This window comes from Pygocentrus nattereri, chromosome 4 (assembly GCF_015220715.1).
Source record: "Pygocentrus nattereri isolate fPygNat1 chromosome 4, fPygNat1.pri, whole genome shotgun sequence".
Classification (NCBI taxonomy): domain Eukaryota; kingdom Metazoa; phylum Chordata; class Actinopteri; order Characiformes; family Serrasalmidae; genus Pygocentrus; species Pygocentrus nattereri.
In genome coordinates, this window is record NC_051214.1 from 14,182,913 (window position 1) to 14,205,437 (window position 22,525).

The 22,525-nt window shown below is 39.1% G+C and overlaps 1 protein-coding gene across 4 annotated transcripts in view; it reads left to right on the forward strand.

Annotated features, from left to right (window-relative positions):
* The window catches only part of adgb (androglobin), a 68,043-nt gene extending 59,338 nt beyond the window's left edge, over positions 1-8,705 (forward strand). For all 4 annotated transcript variants that reach the window (XM_017712991.2, XM_017712993.2, XM_017712992.2 and 1 more), the window contains 6 exons: positions 2,607-2,746; positions 3,251-3,406; positions 5,581-5,671; positions 5,784-5,883; positions 7,703-7,886; positions 8,165-8,705. In XM_017712991.2, the coding sequence (XP_017568480.2) occupies positions 2,607-2,746; positions 3,251-3,406; positions 5,581-5,671; positions 5,784-5,883; positions 7,703-7,886; positions 8,165-8,356 (863 nt within the window). In that variant the 3' untranslated portion in view covers positions 8,357-8,705. The remainder of the gene's footprint in view (positions 1-2,606; positions 2,747-3,250; positions 3,407-5,580; positions 5,672-5,783; positions 5,884-7,702; positions 7,887-8,164) is intronic.
* Positions 8,706-22,525: the final 13,820 nt, after the last annotated feature.

Genomic DNA, 22,525 nt, shown 5'->3' on the forward strand with positions numbered 1-22,525 from the left:
ATGCCCACAGTCAAGTATGGAGATGGGATCATTAAGATATACAGCTGCTTCTCTATACACAGTATTGGGGCAATAAATGTCATCAAAAGAAATATGAATGGAACAATGTACTGGGGCATATTAGAAAATTTAATCTCATCAGCCAAGAAACTGAATCTGGGGAGAAGGTGAATGTTTCAAAAAGACAACAAATCCAAACAAACAGCCAAAATAACTCTGACTGGTTTGTAAAAAAGAATGTGAATGTGATTCTGACTTGAATATCATTGAAATAATTGCACTGATCATTGCAAAGGACCCTTATAACCCTGGAGAAGGGGTTGGCAACTCAAATGTTAAGAAGAGCCATTTTGAAAAGGTTCAACAAAAATCGAACCACCTTGGGAGCCACAGCATTTCACGTCCATGTTATTGAAGTAATGTTTCACCATCTTGGCTGTGAACATGTCTCAGTATGTGCTAATGTCCTAGTATAGGCTAAGAATATAATATAAATGAAAACACAGAATTACTTTGCTCTAATATAAGCTTTAGCTCAGCTATAGACACTTTTCTCGCATCTTCCATAGGAAACTTTTCCGCAAAAGTAGAACAGTTTCTTGTAAAATGTCTCTTAATGTTAGTTTTTTACGAAAATGAAGTCAGCTTCTCATTCACCAGCTTCTTGTTCAAATTTTCCCATTGCGCCTTAAATGGTGCCTGGGGTGCCAGAATGTAGCTAACTAGCTATGTAGGTAACTGTTATACCATTGAAGGTGCAACGTGGAAATTAGAACAGGAAGCTGCCAAGCGAGAAGCTTTGCAACTTTGTTGTTAGTGTTTGACAGCTTCTTGTTGCAGATTAAATGTATCAGGAAACAAACTGGAGTGTTTATAAATGCAAATAAGTCCTTTAGTCTCCAAATTATTGATTTCCAACTTAAATCTTTCTCTTTGCTTTATCATTAGCTGCTAGCTAGGCAAGATTGTTGTCTGTGCTGCTGTGTGACCAGCAATCTGGCCAACCTTCAAGGTTAGAGGGTGAATAAGGAATTATACATAGAACTCCAGTGTTTAAGACCATTTATTGTTAAAACTGTGTTAGAACAGTGTGTTAGAATGATCACCAGGGTTTTATTTTACTGCAAAGGAGGACTATTTTTTTTTACTTTCTGCTGGGGAGCTGAAACAGGGCAGTAACAGATCTGCCTGTTGCCGACCCCTGGCCTAGAGGAAAGGGCCAAAATGTAACTACCATGCTGCAAAACGTTAATTACCTCTTAGCTGTAATTTTTTTAAAGTACAAAAGCAAAAGACAGTTTGTGTGTACATTTGAAGTGGATATATGCATTGGAAGTACATGAAATAACAAAAAAAAGTGTCTGAGTAGTGTTTCCCTTCACTGTATGAGTGTGTGTGTACAGAACAGTCAGTGCCTGTAGTGCTTTGAGAGCCCATGGAGCATGTATGTCTTTCCTGCTGCACGTGCCTCCTGTTTCATTTCCCAGGAAGCCTGTGGAAATGGGTCAATGGGAAGTCAAATGAAGTTGGCTCTTGGCCTCTAGTGCCCTGGGAAGTATTTCTGGAGGAGAAAGAATTGAATTAACCCAGTTAAAGTGAGTCCCAGTGGAACAGGAGCAGCCTTACATGGCCCCATATACACTTACCACGCACCAATCAATATATCCACACGGGAGGCACCCTGAGCCTTGCTGAGCACAGTTTAGCCCAATCCAGCCAAGCCTGGACTGACCTGGGCTAGCATACTCCCCCTGCTTTAACTTCCCTCTCTAACGCTTTTTTGAACTCTATGTTTGTCCGTTATATAGATTGCTATGGGTCTTTATTATGCATTCCCTTTTTTCTTTGTTATTTCCACAGTAATTGGTGAAAAATGGATTTAAACACTTTCACTTATGTATTTTCTTCTTGTCAAGCATCACAATCTTTTCACACAATGACATCTGATTATTTTCTATCCTAGTCACATGCATGGCAGTTTCTTTATTAAATAAACTGGCCAAGCCTGTTACATTTACAGTTTACGCTGTAACAGTCCGAGCCCTTTTAAGTGCATTTTAAGTGTCTATTTGAAACTTTCAGTGCCAGACTGATTGGTGTAATGTTAGATGATGGTCATGTTCACATGGTGGATTGCTACTGACACATAGCTGTCAGGACGGAGGATAAGACTTCAGATTGGATCAGAGCCTGTCACCAAATCAATCCTTACGGACTCCATATGAAGTTGTCAACCTGTCCAGCAGGACGATGGGTGTCAGCAGTGTTATTTATAGGAAGGCCAAAGAGAAAAAAAGGTCGGAGATTTTGAGTTTGCATTAATGTGGATGAAAGTACATTCTGAATGGAGCAACACTGCCATCTAGCCTGCTTTGTGTCCACATGGAATTACACAGGATCAGCAGAAATGCAAGTGAGGCAGAGATTTTCTTCAACAGATGGCACCATTTTATCATAAAACCACTACAACAACATTATTAAATGACAAAATTCAGCGGATTTTTGTACTTTAGGTGCATCTTGAATGTTATATGTTATTAATACATTTTTATGGGTTTTTTTAACCGATGGTTTGATCAACTGTCTTATATGTTTAATGTGTACAGTGGGCGGAGAAAAGCCAGAGGATCTCACCACACCTGCCAACAGCGAGGCACAGAAATTAGCCATGCCTAAAACCACCCGTAAGTCCAAAGAGAAGGACAAAGACAAATCTACATTCAAGCCAGGCTCCAGGATGGAACAAGTCAGTGTGTCTGTGTTTTGTTTGTTAGTTTTTTTAGGTGTGCTATGCAAATGTTATAGAGCGGCCTCATATTGCTTCTTAATGACTCACTCTCATGAGCAAAATGAGACATTTCTTCATCATGTTAATTTTTTCTTTGTGTCTACATATGGAGTTGCTCAGAGAAGTGTGATCCACCTCATAGATAGTTCTCTCCAGAAGGAATTGTGTTGGGCGGCGTTAAATAGGATTTAATATATGAGTTTTATTTTTAACAGACTGTGTGATTATAGAGTATCTTTAGACTATGAGTCAGACCTCTCATCTGATATTATGACTCAGTGCATTATAATAAAAAGAACTGAAGATCCAATATAAGATTTTTTCTTTGCATGTATGTGAGTGTGCATACTTGTTAATTGAAATTTGTTTGTATGTGTTTGTGTGTGCCTGTGGCGGTGTGCCCACGTGTGGGAGGGTTAATGTATGGATGCACAATGTATGCCTGTGGCTGTGTGTATATAGAATCTGGACATGAGTAAACCTCACTGGATTCTCCGTCTGGTCACTGAGCTTTCGGATACAGAGGGGATGGAGGTGAGAAAGGACACAGAAAGACTGGACCAAATCAGAGCCATCAAACTAGCCTGGGAGGCTGCTGAGCCAGGAAGAGCAGTTAAGGTCTGACATCACGCTTTTGGCTGAAGGCTTCAAATTAGCCAATACACATTTGCCTCGCTTCTTTAATTTTGCACTGGAGCTACAAGTCTAATCTATTACTAAATGTTATGTTACTAAATTTCTAAATTTCACTAACGTCTAGCTAATAAGTAGGAGTATAACAATACATCGTGACATCATATGGCAATGCCAAATCGATACAAAGTGCATTGTGGAGAATGGACGTTCTGTCAATTATGTCATCTAATCCAATTGCATTGTTTGATCAGCAAAGTTTCCGAATGACCAGCTAGGGCTGTGAGATTAATCACTTTTAGGTTGAAATCATAATTCATAAAGTGTGTGATCTTTAAATCACAAGAAATGCTATTGTAATTATAGTCTGTGTTATCAATAACTTTGTCTTAAATTTTAAGTCAAGAAATTTAACCTAAGCTTCTGAACCACCTGTAAATGAATCAGACCATTCATAAGCAACCAAACACCTACATGCTGTGTACTGGACAAATATCACTAACTGACCGTCTGTAACACTACATTCTGCAGTCAAGCTAGAAAATGCGGCCAAAGTTAACAAGCCTGGACCTTGAATTTATAGCTACTAAATGCCAAATCGCTCTGCCCTTCTACAGCAGTGGTTAACAACTTGCTCGAACACTTCCTTTCCCATTCCAGTATCAAAAAGAAGAAAGCTGTGCAACAACATGATTTTTTTGTTCAAAATATTGTTAGAATCCTGAATCATGAACCCACTGTCTTGCTTTGAATTCAGTCATGTGTTATGTATTATTATTTCCCTACTAGTATGTATATGTATATGCTTATACTCCATCAATTAGCATTGTACAACCAGCATTTCTAAATCATCACATATGTTCCTGTTATCTAAAAAGATCTACTAAAAATGCAGACACACAGTTTGAGACAAATGTCTGATGTCTATAAGCTTTTATCTACAATGCTACATTGCACTACAAAAAAGAACAAATTTCCTGAATTTCAATCATTTTATTTGATGATTTTAAGTCATTTAAATACACATACACAAACAGGCTAAGCATGCAATAAAAGAAGATGTCATGAGTATTAATTTAGAATAATATAAGAAAATGATACAGATCAAATAAAAAAAATAAATACCAAGCAATGTCAAGTTTTAATTAAATGCTAAATTAAAGAGATACATTTTTAAATGTTTCTTAAAAGTGTGCACAGACCTTGACTGTCTAATAAAAGGTGAAACTGAGTTCTACAGTTTAAAAGCGTAATAACTAATAGAGGTCTCTGCATGTTTTCTGTATTTTACAGAAGGTATTTGCAAAAGGCCACTATTTGCAGATCTAAGACCACGTGTTGGAACATAAACAAACAGATATTCTATTCATGCAAGCAGAAGTTATAAGGTCATTTAGAGCTTTAAAAACTAGGAGTAGAACTTTAGAATCTATCTTGAAAAAGACAGGTAGCCAGTTAATTTCTTTCAAAATAGGAGTGATATGATCTCTCTTTTTTGTTTTTGTTAGGATGCGTGCTGCTGCATTTTGTATGAGTTGTAAGGGATGTACTGTTTTCTTAGAGAGTCCAGTAAGAAGAGCAATACAGCAATCAACTCAAGCTTGTAAGAAATGCATGAACAATTTTCTGTGCATCGCACTGACATAGAAAAGGCCAGACTTTAGCGATATTCCTCAAACCAAAAAAAGCTACTTTAGTCACTGCGCTTACAATGGTAATGATAATGGTGATAAAACAGAACAGATTGTAAGATTACACACAGGTTTCATTTTTGTATATTGGTATATGGAGCTGAGGTATATGAATTTTAGTACCAAGGATCAGTATTTTTTGTGATTTAGTCATGATGTTTAATGAGTCAAACTAGCACAAAACATTTGTCAATGAAAAAATCAGCTGTCTAACTATTTAGCAAGTGTGTTAAGCATAATTACAGCATTATGGTATAGGTGTAGCAGCATCATTCAAATTCAGTGCCTGGCTTGTGTTATTTACATACTTATACAACACAGATTGGCCAAAATGAAAATGATTTGCTGATTTTGAATCTTGAACACTGTGTATGTGCATACACATCCACACACACACACACACACAAGCATAGGTAAGATTTGTGTGCTGAACTATCTGCCCCTGGCCTGTTGTTAATTCTTATGCAGGCTCTTCAGTCCCGCCTCCAGTTCATTAACAAACATCTGAGGACACTTGAGGATGCAGCAGAAGGAGCCGAGATCATTACTGCCGAGACAGGTTACACACCCACACTAGCTAAAAACATCATGACATAATAATTTAAAAGTTGAAACTGCATTTTCCCGCAGTGTTGAGTGTGTGTGACTGTGCAAGTTTGTTTTCTCTGTAGGTGTTCAGTCTCAGTCCCCTTCCACTCCCTCCAGCTGTGAAGACAGTGTAACTGTTCACCAGAAATACAATTATGTCATGGACTACACACCTTTCATCAGGTACAATACACAAAGTGTTACTGCGATATGAATTTCCACAGTAAAACAATGCTGCACTGACAGAACAGATCAAACTACCTATGCAGCACTGGAGTGATGTAATTAGATAGGCAGAAATGTAGTTTTAGAACCAAAAAGTGTTTCCCTGCACTGCGCTTGAAGAGTGGAGAGCAAATAACCTAATGACGTAATCATTCAGTTATACGGCTAATATCATAACACACCTGCAAAGCTCAAAAACTACTTCATCCTGAACTATTACCGTCTAAAAATACTTTAAATGTGCTGACTATTATACTTTATGTGTAAAATGTGTGAAACAGTATTGGGTACTGTCACAAAAATATCACCATAAGAACTTTAAAAAGGGAACATTTCACTGGAAAATCAAATGCACACAATTTTAAACTTACCCCAGATGTAGTCTATCAGCAGATACATGTTTGGAATCCAAATTATGCTTTTTTAGTTTAGAACCAGAGTGTTGAAGCCAACATTGCTAACAAACACTAGAACTCAATAGTCACCTAAATAGGCCAAATAATTTCTGTAAAAATACATCACCAAAACATCTTTCAACCCACTCTGCATCCAGGTATTCTTTAAGGTTGCACAGATCAGATCTTGGATCAGATTGTTTCATATTATGATGGCCATTGTCAAAAATACTGTTTGTGAATACAGACTGTGTTGTCTTAAATTGGTTGCCCAAAATGACCATCATAATATGGAACAATCTGATCCAAGATCAGATTACTTTGTAAATATTGGTCCTGGTGTTGTCTGAAGCAGAAGTTTTGTTTATTTTTATAGCGCACAGTAAATCATACTACCACATTGACGAGCCTATGTGACTTAAAAAGACTTGAATGCCCAGTTTTAGAGATGTGAGAAAAGTGTTAAGGATGTATTTTTACAGAAATTATTTGTGCTATTTGAGTGACTATTGAGCTCTTGTGTTTGTTATCAACATTAGTCTCATGGTTTCAGTTTTAAACAAAACAACTAAATTTGGACTCTAAACTTGTCTTGTCTAGTCGACTACATCTAGGTGAGTGGCAAGTGTGAATCAGATTTTTTACCAAACTATTTCTTGAAAGAATTAAGCATGCTGCTTGTTTTTGTAGGCCTATATAGAAAATAAAAAGAAATGTATTTACTAATATTTGGAGGCTTTATAGAAAAAGCTGTTCAAGGAATGTTGGCTGTTTGTAATTTGTGCTGTTTGCTTATGGCTAAGTTGATCAGATCTCCCAAAAAATCTACTTGTGGCACATTCAGTCACACTGACACATTGGTATGATAATAATTTATTGCTTTTCATTCAGCCGTAATATGCAACAGCTTTATCAAATGTCACATATTATGATACATATCATGCAGCCCCAACACACGCAGACACGTGCATACACACAATCATCTTTATCTTTGCATTGCTATCATACTGCTTTGCATAGTCAAATCATTGCTTCTTCTACAAAGTTAATCGAATTTAAATTGAGCGAAGTGGAAAAAACTTTAATACTTGGTTTGACGTGCTTAAAACTTTCCGTGAACTTTCTCTTTGTTTTGTTCTGATGTTGGTGCTAATGAGTGGTCTATGGTTCTGATATCTCCATGTCAAGATCAAGCAAACTACCTGATAGTTTTTCAGGGCATACTGACTGATCCAGCCAAGAAGTGTAAGAAAATGCTTGTTACAGCAGCAGTGCCAGACCGAAGTGCAGAGCAGAATGAAGTGAAATCTTGCACCTTTGAGAATGGTGAAAGCAGGGTATAATTAGTTTACTATGTACCTCTCTCTTCATGCTGTGTGTAGGAGGACTGGCAAGCAGGTTCGCCTGAAGGATGCACTGATAGAAGAGGAACAAAGAAAGGAACGTTCTGAGAGGATTCAGAGCTTCCGCCTGCTCCGAGACACGGTGCTAGAACACCGCAAACAGGAGCTGATCTCTCGTAGGGAGCTGAAGAGGAGACAGCTGGAGACTTATGATGGCCTACAGGTCAGTGTGTTCAACCCTCCCATTATTATAATATTAATGTGCTCATTATTGATGGGCAAGTCTACTTAAGTAATTAATTACATTTATCTCTTTTACTACTTAAATGTTTTCAACATTTTAAACAGAATTTCTATGCTTGTTTCAATGACCTATGAGATGTCTCAAGGTGTATATGCCATAGCGGACCTAGAAGGGTTAACACCAGGGTTAACCTTTAGTCAGCAGGTTAATAAAGATATTGTTCTTGGTTTAAAAACTCCTACTACTGACTGTAATAGGGGGCTCTAGCCGAGCAAAGGCAGAAGATCCTGGAGGCTCGTGAGGCACTCCGCTCCCGCCTCCTAGAGGAAGAGTCTAGGAAGAGAGAGGCAGTGTTAGCCCTCGAGACAACCCGACAGGCTGAACTGGAGAAAAGCCAACCCCGGCAAACCCCAGCAACGGCACGCAAGAGTGGAGGCAAGAAGAAGTGAACTGATTGGCTAGAACCTTGTAGCCATTAAATTAGTCATCTATGACAATGTGGTAGGATGTGGTAGATACACTAATTTAGTGCATCAGTTATATTTACATCAAAACATTTGTTTATAAAAAGAGCGTTCTTTACCGTGTGTGGCTTAAAAAAAATTACATTAATTGAAATTAGTTGGCTAGTTCTACCAGCATATTCAATACAATGCACAGTAATTCTTTAGTCTAGGATACTTAAGGTATTGGGGTAATCATTGCTTTTGAACATCCATCATAGAAAAAAACCTGTACTGTTATCAGATTTTCTTGTTATAAGTATGAAAAGTGTCATTAAATACTTTATTAAACACATTAAAAGTCTGAAATCTTAACATTTAGATAACCTAGAACTACACTTAATCCAGCCTTAGCCCTGTGAGCATCCTGTAACTGTCAGGTCATCTGGTCAATATAATAATTTCTAGACAGCGATTATAGTGTTGATTATAGATTTACGTGGGTCATCCAGATCATTAGTGATTCAGCGGCTGAATGATTTGCTTTGCCCAGTGGAAACAACAAGGGAGGCTCCGGTGGCCCAGCCTCATCACTCTGACTTTCAGGGAAATCTCGCCTTTGTCGCATTTGACAGCTGGATCAAGGTCAGTGTATCAAGGAAGCTGAGAGAGACAGCAAGTCCTGACTCTTAATTGAAATCGATAAAAGCTAAAGACCTTCAGTTTAGACAAAAGAAAGGTGGATTTCCTGTCTAAAAATATTACCAGTGAAAACACAGGCAAGCATCTGCCCCTTCTACCCTCCATCTCAATGAATTCTATATGTGAACAACTTAAAAAAGACGGAAATGAACAGAAAGTAGACATTTACATAACCTTCCTTGCCAAGCTTGCACATACCGCCCCCAACTTCCGATCCAGCAAAGAATAAAACCTGCCACATTTATGAGGCTGTAACAGGAGCACTGCAACAATAGCTACCCTGAAACCAGTCATCTAATCATTAGGATCAGTTAAGCTGAGTGCCTCTCAGCACCTGCACTTTAGCTCAACTTTACTTCACAATCTGACACAAATAGAAACAGAAATTGCACATTTAGCACCTGTGTTGTCATGTGTTTGAGTAAACATACCCGTTGTGAACAAATAACTGTTCCACACATGTCCAAACAGAGAGAATCTCATACCTAGCCAGTCAAAACAAAAAGTGTTTTCTCGCTTGGTGCCACATATAACCACTTCCAATGGTGCCACCTGCTGGAGCACAGAGCTCATGAAGTTTGAACTCTCAAACTAGTAGATTCAAATCTCCATGACTTGTGCTTATTATTTGAATAGACTCTTGACTCTATGTATTTGTCTGTCTGAATTTGTTGTGTTGTCTGGAGCAAAAAGGGTTTTGTCTCAAATTACACTGCAATCGCTGCGCTTCAGGCGACCTATAAATAGTCTAGATGTCTTATTTGTTTTCTTTTTTTTACAGCAGAATGATGCATTTGTTTTTCTTTTGTTTGCTGTTTTTTTGAGTGAAAAGAAATTGTGTAGTGTAGTGGCCCGTAAGTGGTAGAAGTTCTCAGGTTACCTCTGCTTTTTGAAAGCTAGCTCTGTTTCTCAGAAGCCTATTTTCATGGATTTGTTTTTTTCTGTTCCAGTGGGCAGGAAGAACACTTTCTTGTATCCACTCTTATAATGTCTCTGCTGATAACTGTGAATTGTGCCTAGATCTATCCCTCCCTCTCTCTCTCTCTCTCTCTCTCTCTGTCTCCCTCTTTTGTTGTTTTCCATCTGCTGCCGACACAGGCACACAGGCACATGCAACACACTTGAAGTGGTCTTAACTCTGACACTGAGGAATGAGTCATTGCAAAGGGTGTGAATTGTGCTCTGGAGGGACCTCTGCAGTGGCTTAAGGTCAGATGTGTGTGTGTTTGGGTATGCATGTGGTTGTGTGCATCCTCTTCTTTGTAAATTCTTGAGGATGCAGCCTGTCAGTTCACATCCAACCGAAGAAGCTTTATTTCTCTGCGAACCGCATGAGAGAGCTAATCGCTAAGCTGTGGTGAGGACACACACACACACACACACACACACACTTTCACATAAAACATTTTAGCGAGGCTACTTAAGATGTCAGGGTCTCTGCTTGGGTCCGTTTCTTCAAACATGCCCTAACAGTATATACAGTAGTGGGCAAAAGTCAGAGATAACCCATATTTAATTTCTAGTCAAAATGACCGTTGTTCATTTTTCTGTGTAAGGAAAAGAACAGAAAACATGTCTGACAGACAAATGCACAGAAGCCACAACAACTAAATATAATATCAACATTTTAGTTTTAAGTGTGCCCACTCTTTGCTTTTATTACAGCTGTCATTCTTTAGGGGAGACTTTCTTTCAGTTTTTCAAAGGAATCTTTTGGGATGTTTTTCCACCTCTTAAAAGTTCAGTCTTAGAGGTTGGTTGCATTTTCTGCTTTTCACAATACAAGTAATGCCTCCTGTTTTTTTTTCCTTTGACCTTTGTCTTCATTATGCAAGTAGATTGTTTTACATCTACAACCCCAATTCCAATGAAGTTGGGACGTTGTGTAAAACATCAATAAAACAAAATATGATGATTTGAAAATCCTTTTCATCCTATATTCAAATAAATAAACTACAAAGACAAGATATTTAATGTTCAAATGGATAAATTCTTTTCTTTTTTGCAAATATTCACTCATTTTGAATTTGATAAATTAAATTAAGTATGCTTGCTAACCGCTTGTAAACGCATTCACATGATATTAGTGTAGTCTGTCCGGCCTGGGGGACGTCACACTCATAAGTGTTGAGTCAGTGGTTGCCTAGGACACATGCTATGGGGGGAGAGGGAGGGGGGGAGAGAGAGAGAGAGAGAGAGAGAGAGAGAGAGAGAGAGAGAGAATAGCTTTAATTGCATCTGCATCATACCTGGCCAGTTATTCATTTAATTTATTTATTCATTCTTTCATCAGTTTCTTCACTTGTTCTCTCATGCTTACAATGGCCCTACACCTGCCACCTGCCAGGACAACAATACAAACTCAGGCTTTGTGTGTGTTTGTTTGTGGTTGTTTTTTTGTAGCTCTCTTTTGAAAAAGAAAGAACAGTTGCAGAGACTCGATGCACATACGATGCTGTGCAAAATAATTATTTATTCAAATAGATATAAGATAACTCACTTGCATCAGGAAGGGAAAAGCCAAACAAAGAATTTTACTATATATTATTAAAACACATCACATCTGTGCAACACCTGACAGCAACACTTCACATGATATAATCGGTTCTTAAAGCTTTCATCAGATTTCATCTATAGGATGTGTGTGTATATATGTATACAAACTACGGTGCTGTGTTAATATATATCCACAAATGTATGAAGCTTAACCTAATAAATGAAAGCTTTCTCAGAAGACAAGTATAGGTGTGTGCCATGTGTGAAGTACTGATATATTCTTCTAGTGTCTGCAGTCTCCTGTGTCCTTGCTCCCAGTGATTGGCTCAGAGTTTGACAGACAGGACTGTGTGTTTGACCCTGTACTGCATCTGCCCCTCAAACAGCCCATAGAGCTGTCACTCCCTTTAGACTGACTGATTGACATCTGTCCTTTAGGGTGATAAAACACAGTGAAGACATGTGCAAAGGTAAAAGTCCACCACCTCCCCACATACATTTAAAGGAACCCAGACCCCCCCCACCCCCCACTCCAAAAAAAAAACAACCTTACAAAACTAAATACCAATGTGGCTACCATTATAGACATCAGGTTAAAATCAGCATGAACTTAAGAAAAAGCGTATGCGTGGTCTCTTAGAGGAAGTAGGTATGTGCCCTTATGTTCTCTAATCTTGGGTAAATTGCATGGGTTGCCATCTGTGAGGTTAGCTGAATTGACTGGATGGTCATAATGAGGGACATGTTACTGTGTACTTTGCTCTAGTGCAAAACTTTAGTTTTCGTCTCATGAACTGGCCTAGAAGCAGGGGTGGGGGAGTAGCGTCTGTAGTTGTAGAACTACAAAATGCACCTATATAGTAAGTGGAGCTGATAAATTGGACAATGAGTGTAGAAACAAGGAGGTGGTCATAATGTTATGCCTGATCAGTGTATCTTGCTGAAATGTTGAAATTGGAGCAGTTTTGTTTCAACAGTAAATGCTTTGCACAAAATTCTCTGGTTTGTATTCAGTTATTTTTGTTGATTTTTGTTAGGAAAAACCTGGAATGATCGACTTTGCCTTTAGTCTTATTTTTGTTGGATATCACGCCTTTGGGTGTGTAAGTTTGATTGTTGGTTACACTTTTTGGTGATCTTCTTGTATATTTGCAGCTTTTCAATTGTGTGTTTCTTTCTGGCACAGGATTAAATGCAGTGTTTTGTTCACACTATCACTTGGGCTTGTTTGGTCTGTCAGGTGGAGATTCACATTCTGGCAATCACGCTTAAGTAGTGGTTGACTGCCTATTTCACTGCTCAGCTGCTTCTTAGCCTGCTGCATTTTGTAGCATCATTAGTTCATGCATAAAATAATAACAAAAGGCCTGGGCCAAAATCGCTGTTTAAGCAAGGGCTGATGAGCTTAATGGCAAATACTGATAAGCTTTAAGAGATGAAAAGCTGGGTTAAGACGTTACTAAAAAGTACTGTAACTCAACAGAAGTCTGTTCCAAAGATCTGTAGATAGACAAGATGAAGATTAACCTGCACCAGAGTGATGTACAGTGGGATTTGTGGATAAAAAAGAACTGTTCGTCTATCTATCTATCTATCTATCTATCTATCTATCTATCTATCTATCTATCTATCTATCTATCTATCTATCTATCTATCTATCTATTTACTAATCTATGACTCACCTCAACAACAACTGAATTCTGAAGTGTACAGGATCTTAAGTGCTCAGATTCAGATTCTGTATACTATAAATACTGTACCTTAGTAGTACAGAAAACACCCATGTGTCAGGCTTTACTATGCTGTAGTAACTTAACAGAGCAGAATTACCACTTTCTGTTTCCCTGCTATGCCTGACAGGAGGCTACACACAATACTACAATAGGCCTTATGGATATTTCTTAGTGTGTCATTGATGTTACTCTCTGTGAGCAAACTAGTGAGAGAATGCCCTTGTGCAGTACATTGTGATGAAGAAATGTCAGGCTTAAACTTCCAAAGCCTCCTTTACTCAACCCAATCAGTTCAAAATGAAAGTGAGATTTAAAATTAAACAGAAATTGGTATGCTGATAGGCAGATAGACGGATGAATGGCTTATTGCACATGCACTCCAATCAAATTAGAATGAAAATTGCTCAGTTTTGATTGAACTGCATTTGGAGCCTGTTATATTTAAACACATTAGTTTCATGGCTGATTTTCTTTTTGGACTCGAGTCAGAGAGTGCTCCGGTAACCAATAAAGAACTCTACATTCCCTGTTTAAAGAGATGAATGAACTAAATTGATTGCCATCTGCAGCTCAGTATACAGGCGTTCATTGGAGCTACTCTGCATCTTTTACACTTGTGGCTCTTCAAAGATAAAGACAGACCACTGTAAAGCTTTGTTACTCTTCACAAGAACCACATTCCTGTTATCCTCTTAAAGTGATATTTGTTTGACATACTCAGTGATGCAAGTACACTTAAGGGCTTGGGAAAGACTACATGAATGTCATTTATATATATATATATATATATATATATATATAGATAGAGAGAGAGAGAGATAGAGAGAGAGAGAGAGAGAGAGAGAGCCTTTAATATTCATTGTTTTCTCCTCTGAGTTAAATAATCACTACAGTGATTACCTTATTAATGGGCATCATTAATTCAATATCTATGTCAATATGGTATTCTAGCCCTTGATGTGTGCCAAGAAAATATTTGTCACACCATTACACCACCTCCACCAGCCGGCAGATTGGCAAGGTAGATTGGATCCATGGATTCATGCTGTTGGCACAGAATCTGACCAATTTGCTTTCTGTTCTTGGCTGACAGAAGTAGAACCTTCTTCTATCTTCTGCTGTTATAGCCCAGCCACCTCAAGGTTCAATGTGTTGTGCATGCTGAGATGCTTTTCTGCTTAAAACTACAAAATAACTGAAACCACATTTTTTCCCCATTCTTAAGGTAGATGTAAACATTACCTGAAGCTGCTGGGCAGAATCTGCATGATTTTATGTACTGCATGATTAGTTGATTAGATAAGTGCATGAATGAGTAGGTGTGCAGGTGTTCCTAATAAACTGCTCGATGAGTGTATCCTGTAAATGTGTTGGCTACGTGATCTCGCAAAACAAAACCAAAAAAAAAAATCAAAATAGACTGTTTCAATAGATTGATTGTATGGACTGGGGAGTGGGTGGTACATTTTGAAACTTTGACAATGTTTACATACCCCATCAAGCTCTTATTTCAAGTGAGGACAATTTGGTTTTCTATGAAGTGGGCTCTTTAATCTAGACTTAATATAACTGTAATGAATCACAGATGATATTATTCCCTAAAGAATCGATAAATGTGTCTGATGATAAGGACCAGATGTGTTGGTTATAAAAGGAATTTGCGAAGGTCATTATATTTCCTTTGGTGCATCCTCTGAGTGGCTGTGGTTGAGTGTCCTCTTGGCCTCCTCGAGGTTACCAGACCCCCACTGCTTACACAGCTGGCCAAGATCTTACCTCTGCCCCTCCTATTAGACGCCCTTACACTGTGTGTCCATCCCACCGAGAGTCCAGAGCTGTGTGTTTTTGCACAAGTGTGTGTGGGAGTGTGAAGAAGAATAAAAGCGACTCTTGAGGACAATTGATGGGCAGCATATCACTGTTGATTATTCTCTCTTTTCTCTTGCTTTCTATTTATCTGTCTTCCCTACCCCCATGGTGCTGTTGTCATTTCTACAGCAATTGTTCAAAGAGACCGTGTAGAACATACATTTGAAACTTCATTAATCTGAAGAACTGCATTGTTCATTTGCATAAAAATGACAATCTAACTGAGATTTCCATACTCCTGCCACAAATGTTTTTTTTTTTTTTGTTGCTTTTTTTTTTTGCAGCTGTTGTAAAAGCTTTATAGGACATTGAATACAGCATTAGTAAGTACAGCAACATAAATACAGTGTGTTTTGCCTTAGCTGTGAGTATGGTCTTCTGCCAAGTTTAATCCAACTCTACCCTCTAGATGATTAGGAAAGCATGTGTCTGAAGTATATTTTGCCCAGCAATGCATTTTTACCATATCGGACAGGAACTCCAAACTGACTCACACTGGTAACACAGTATACAGAAACATCCCTAACAGTGTTATCATTTATTAACATCATGTTATCACCTAACAATCGTATGATCTCATGGTAAACATTAACAAAAATGTCAGTTGTACAATGACACAAAAGCTAGTGTGTAAGTATATAAATGTGCCCTTAAAGGTACAGTAATGATCTTAAGGCTCAATTATGTACCTTCAGTTAGACTTAGGTGCTACATTCAATTCCCCATTGGAAAGGGACATATTTGTACCTTTTCTTAACCTAATGTGTCAAATCTGGAATCTGGAATCAGTGTAACTTTTAAAACTATATAAACATAGTCCATTTTTTACACACACACACACACACACACACACACACACACACACACACACACACACACACACACACACACACATATTACCTAGACTTGAAACATCAGGTCATATTGCAAATATCTTTTATCATTTGACTTCAGAGATAGGTCAGTCCTTTTTTGACTATCTGTAACTCTATTTCAGTCCACCACTCAGGTCACCTCCTGCCAGCCATTGTCTTTTCTGTTTAGTTGTTTTTTATTGTGAATCACACGGAACAGTCACAGATACTGCACAAAAGAACCAAGGACACTTTATTTTTTATAATTGTATGTTACATTAATGGTTCTGTGCAAAAGTCTGAGACAGTCTTTCATTTATTCAATTCCCAGTCAAAACAGCCATTAAATACAAGTTATTTATTATTTGAGAGATATTTCTGAGGTGATCAGACAAATCCCTTTAGTGCTTTAAGGAAAAAGAATAATCCGGTCAATAAACCGGAGTTACCATAACTGAAGCCCAAAAAATTCTTAAACGTGACAGAGAAAATTATACTCCCAACCACTGTGCAAGGCCTGGCACACCACCAAAACTGTCACCATAAAAAGACGGTACTTAAGTCTTCTGTCTTTGAGACTAAGAACAGGCACTGACACTGAAATATTTAATCTTCCAATCATGATGGATCTTTTTTGAGAATTGATCCTTAAACAAATATATTGATACTAAGGGTTTTCCCCTTTCCCCCTAATAAACTAAAAATCTAGAATCTATAAATATCCATAAACAGATCTCCAGTTCTCATACACACAAATGTGCACAAAGCAACATGAGATGGTTGTAAATGCTCTGTAATGGCACATCATTTGGCATTAATTCAAGCCACTAGTCCATTTATGTGGCTGTGTACTTAATACTAATGCAACACTTTTCAAACATCATTTCTGATGTCCCCATTTACTGGTTTTCACTGTAGAAATCACAAAGATTTCCCTTCTTTATATGTACACATTACTTTTCAAAGTTTAGGTATAGGTTTTGGTATAGTACCCTTGGTATTACTTAGCATTAGATTGAAAAGTAAATAAATGCCATCCCTGTTTGAGAGACAAAACAAAATTAAGCTCCAATTTTGCTTCAGAACTGAAACAAAAAGTGTTTCTTGCAGCCAACTTCTACAACTGAACTTTTTAACGTTTGGAAAAAAATGAAAGCAAGTTTCCTAATAAGAGTGGAATCCATCCATCCATTTTCTAAGCCGCTTCTCCATCAGGGTCTTGGGGGGTGGGGGGGGTGGGGGAGTGCTGGAGCCTATCCCAGCAGTCTTCGGGCAGAAGGCAGGATACACCCTGGACATGTCGCCAGTCCATCGCAGGGCAGACAGATACAGACAGTCACTCACACCAAGGGACAATTTAGCATGTCCAATTGGCCTGACTGCATGTCTTTGGACTGTGGGAGGAAACCCACACAGACACTGGGAGAACATGCAAACTCCACACAGAGAGAACCCCGGTCACCCAGCCAGGGAATTGAACCCAGGCCCTCCTTGCTGTGAGGCAACAGCGCTACACACCACACCACCGTGCCACCCAAGTGGAATCCATAATAAATTAAATACTAAACATTTTGCTGTCACATTTAGTTGTTGAAGGTTATGTGTGATTTTCAGCTAAATACATGTTTTCTGATTTTTTCCTGATGCTGAAATTAAATAACTTGGAGGTTGCTGACTTTTACACAATACTCTACATGCAGTGACCACATCACTGATCTGTCTTACATGGGTCATATTAAGGTTAGGGTCACTCATCAGACCTTTTGCTGTATGCTACTGCAGGTTGTAGTGTATTTGCACAATCTTGGCTGTCAAAGGCCATTATGTGATATGTGTGGGGTGTGTGTGTGTGTGTGTGTGTGTGTGTGTGTGTGTGTTTGTGTGTGTGTGTGTGTGTGTGCGTGCGTGCACATTTTTAAGTAGTATTTGCAAATTGTGTCACACTGGCATTTCAAAAATAGGTGTTGTGTACTTGTGTGTATGAGTGTCTGTGTGTGTATGTGTCATCACCATTATGTAAAGATGGTCATTATGAAGTTCTTTTCAGGCCAGACCACTTTCACCTCTCTTCTTCTTCCTTGCAGGCTTAGTGGCGGATTAATTTAAACACATCCCTCAACATAATGTCCTCCGTATTAGACACACTTTACCTGGCTACTGATTTATACCTCAACATTCAATGTAGAATGTACAATCTGCATATTCAGCTTCTTTGAATTATTCATGGCTTGCTCGAGGTTACCAGGACAACACCATTGTGACATAGCACGCCCTGCAACGATGTAATAAAAGAGCGGCACTGCTGTTTAATCATCAACCTGCATAAGTAGGTGCTTTGTTAACACTTAAAAAAGGAGGGGCCAAGCATACCAAGGAGAAAAGGTCCCTACATTTGATTGGATAAGCAGTTTATTACATCACCTATTGTGATGCGCTGAGTCTCCATGGTGATGAACAAATTCCTTTCCCACTCATCTCTTTATGCCTCTGTGGCATGTAACCGCCCCCCAGTCTCCGACGATGACGGCCGCGAGAGCCGGCAGGAAGGCGGGGCCCGAACACCCAAACTCAACAAACCCAAACTGACAAACCTCGGCGAGGACGGCAGAGAGAGAGCCGCAAGTATGGAGGGGGCGGAGCGCAAAGCCCGAGCTCCCCCGACAGACGTGAGGAGGAGGACGAGAGCGCTGGTGCCGGCCACTAGAGGCACCGGAGCAAGGACGAGCTCCGCTGTCCTGGCCCCGCCCCCTGTTACGCAGCGAGGCCGCTTCACTACACCTCACGTTCGACCCAGGCGGCCAGCTGCCAGGTGGAGGTAACGGGGAGGCAGAGCAGCGAGCTCTCGTTCCCTCTTGGCCTTTTAAAAAGAGCTGAGAGGGAACAGAGCGAGAGAGAGGTACAAGCTGCAGCAGCAGAGGACTGAAGAGCTGAAAAGCTTGAGTAAGCGATTGAAAAGTCTAGCTAGCTTAAGCCACTGAAAAGTGGCCAGCTTAGCGTAGCATTGGTTCTGTTTGTTGTTTACTTTGTGTGAATTGCAGTGAATTAAAGAAACATGGCTGCTGCAACCCTGAACCCTACTTCCAGCGTCCCCCTTGAGCCCGGGGTAGCGCACGTGGTATATCATATACAAATATATCATATGTATTCATAGACAAAGATGTCTACTGCATCTTTAAATAAATGACTGAATTATAATAATTACCATTTGCTGTGACTGGCCAATGCAGCTTGTATATGCTATATGCAAGATATATTAAAAACAAAGCCCCATAGATGGCACAGAGTAAGTGAATAGCAATCTTTAATCAGGTGCTGTGAGGCTCTATTATTAGTGTGCTCCTGACTGCATGCACATACACTACATCAGGCAGGGGACACTCACTATGGTTACCCTGCCGTGAACTTTGGCCCCTCTGTGAAAAACAATACTGACCGCCATCAATGGACAGGTCTTATCAAAGCCTGCTAAAAAGCAGCCAGGACACAAGGGATGCTCCAAGCTGAATACTAAGCTAAAGTGCCCCCCCCCCCCCCCCCATCTCTTTAGCAACATGAATAGGATGAGAGCATAACAATAGAAAAAAAAACATTACATTAAATCACTGATGCTCCTGTCTGCAGCTTCACAGACATGTGCGCTTTTATGTGTGGGTGGGTGAGAGATTGGTCAGTGCCTCACACGTAAATTAAGAGGGTCCTCACCTTATAAGGGTCTCTCCACCTCTCCCCACTCCCAATAAGGAAAGGAAGGCAGTGCTTACAGGCAGCACAACACCATCAGAGTGTGGGGAATCAAAGTGCTCTATTTCAGCCTTATAAAGACTCTAATGAACTAATAAAGGCCACACCAGCCTCTCCACATTTGTAGAAAGCTACTCTTTTGAATAATCTATTTCCTCCTGTAAATTGTCAAGTGTTCTCAGTTTCACTATACAGTGCGACTAAAAAGAGATTTTTCTTCAATTGGAGTGACTCACCAGTCTAGTTAGTTATTGATCTGAATGGCACAGCTAAATATGTGTATGATGGCCTAATTCAACTAAACTTGAGTGGCTTTCCTGAAAACATCTTTGCATTTAAAGAAATAATGATTAGGTTAAAGTCTTTCACTGGGTTTCAGTTCTTCCACTATAAGGACCATTCTACCAAGTTAGCTCGAGCCAACAGGAAAAAACAAGTACATAAAAAAGTACCTTGTATATTTCTAAAGATTATGTTCTGATCCAGTCTATAGGTTTTAGTCTATAGGTGGAGTCTCATTTTAGCCACACTCCTGCATTTTAGAGAAAGGATATAGCTAATGAGACTGCATCCCTGTCTCTCATGGCCACTTGCTAAGCAGTTAGATCTCATTGTTTTGAAGTAAATGTGTCTTGAAGTCTCAATATCAGTGCTTAACCATAAGAATTGTCACATTTTCTGCACTTATGTTATATATTTCTGTTTAAGTGAAAACTATTGTGATTGTTTTGTGTGTACAACTGTTCAAAGCTGTGTTTCATATGCTGAGTTATGCGCACAATGCAAAATTGTCACTACTGAAAGAATCACTACTGAAACATTTTGTACATTTTTGGAGCTGTTATTATTACATTGGTTATGACCAAATGGGAAGTTCAGTCATCATTATCATCATCGTCGTTAACCGCTTAGTCCAGATATGGTCACGGTAAGGTTCAGTCATGCATTTTAATAAAATAAACTTAATTAAGGCAAAGGTCACCCAAAGAAAAAGGATATTTTGTCATTTTGAACATTTCAGCCTGCAGTGCATCATCTGAGTATTAAAAATCTACTACATCTTGTTACATTTCCCAGCTTGAACACTAACTTGCACTAAAAAAAGATTAGTGCTTGTACCCTACAGAATTACTTGCTTTGAGACACAGCTACTCTGATAGCACTAAGATGATCTGAACACTGCACTTTTGGGAAACTGCATCCTTATCTCACATGTCCTTGCCTGCTCTTGTGTTACAGGAACCCCTGTAGTTCAGATCCTGATAGGTTTTCCACAAGCTGCAGTCTGATAACAGGGACATGAGATTTGCTCAGCATAGCTGACCGTGGCTCGACCTAATGGTCACCATGCTGGCTCTGTAATCTGAAGGGAGATTAAGTAGATCCCTCTCCTCAGCTGAAAAAGATACATAGCTTTCTGTTGAGAGGCTCCTGTACAGTCAGCATGGCTGCTATTTCAACTCTAAAGGCTAAACTATTTGTAGTCTCCAGCTACAAATGCAGTATGGTAGAGATGGAACTCTTGAAATGCTACCCAACATTATACCTTTATTTATTTCCATTTGCAAAGGAATCATGCTGATGTACAAAGTAGTCACCTTCCAAAATGTAAAATAATTGTGTGTATTAAGATTCACAATGATATCATAATCATGTTGGTATCAGCAGATGTTTGCTTTAAAAAATAATCACCAGTAGAAATATGTTTAGATTTGATTGCTATTGTAAACCACTATTCCATGCATAATTTTTTTTAAAATACTCAAGCAAAACATTTGGGCTACTGTGCTGAAACCGTTTATTAATTTTACTGCATTTGTAACTGTAATACATCATATATTTCTCTGTAACATTAATCCAAATAATGTAGTTTCTGTTTCTACATTTTGTAAATGTATGTCTGCTGATGCAAATACACATAAAAATATTGCATATATGAAAAATGTCATTACAATTATTGCAACACTCCCATATCGTTGCATCCTTGGTCAAATTTGTGCTGGGATGTTTGAAAGTCAAGACAATTGTGGTGGATTCAGGTGTGCTGGGCCATCAGTTAACACTACAAGAAACTGATGTTCAACTCAGTGTCATTTTAAAAAGGCTTATGTGTCCAGTATTACTGCAATTCCTGAAAGACTGTAGACTAAACTTCCTGCCAGAAATGTGTAAAAACAGTAATAAAGGATTTATACGACAACTGTATGGACATTTCCAAGCTGCCACTGTGTGTACTGAACATATCGCTTATAGTAATTAGCAGTTCATGAATGAATTATTTTTTAGACTCTTTCTGAAATGTGGACTTAGAAATGCTGCTATTGATCAAAAGAAAAACAAACATCTGTAGCGCGATTTATTTAAACAGGCGGTTAGGAAGTGTTAATGCCCGTCGCTAGCTGAGCTGAAGATGCTCTCCTGAGGCCCCACCCCGTCCCGCTCCGATTGGCTGAATCTAGCCACTGCAGGTGCAGCGCTCTGCCTCCACTCAGCTCCTATTGGCAACATGCCGCCACTCCAGGTGCACGGCGCTGCCTCTGTGTCACGTGATGCCGGGCGCGAGCTCAAAACCTATAGCGCGGAGGCGAGTGTGAGGAGCTTTAAACATCCGGGTGTTGCACTGGGGGAGAGGGCGGGGCTGAAAGAGAGAAAGAGGGAGAGAGAGAGAGAGAGAGAGAGAGAGAGAGAGAGAACTAAAGAGGAAAAAGAATATTTTGAACTTGTGGGACGTTTTTTGAAATTACGAAGTTGACATAAAGAAAACAGAACGAGAAAAACAG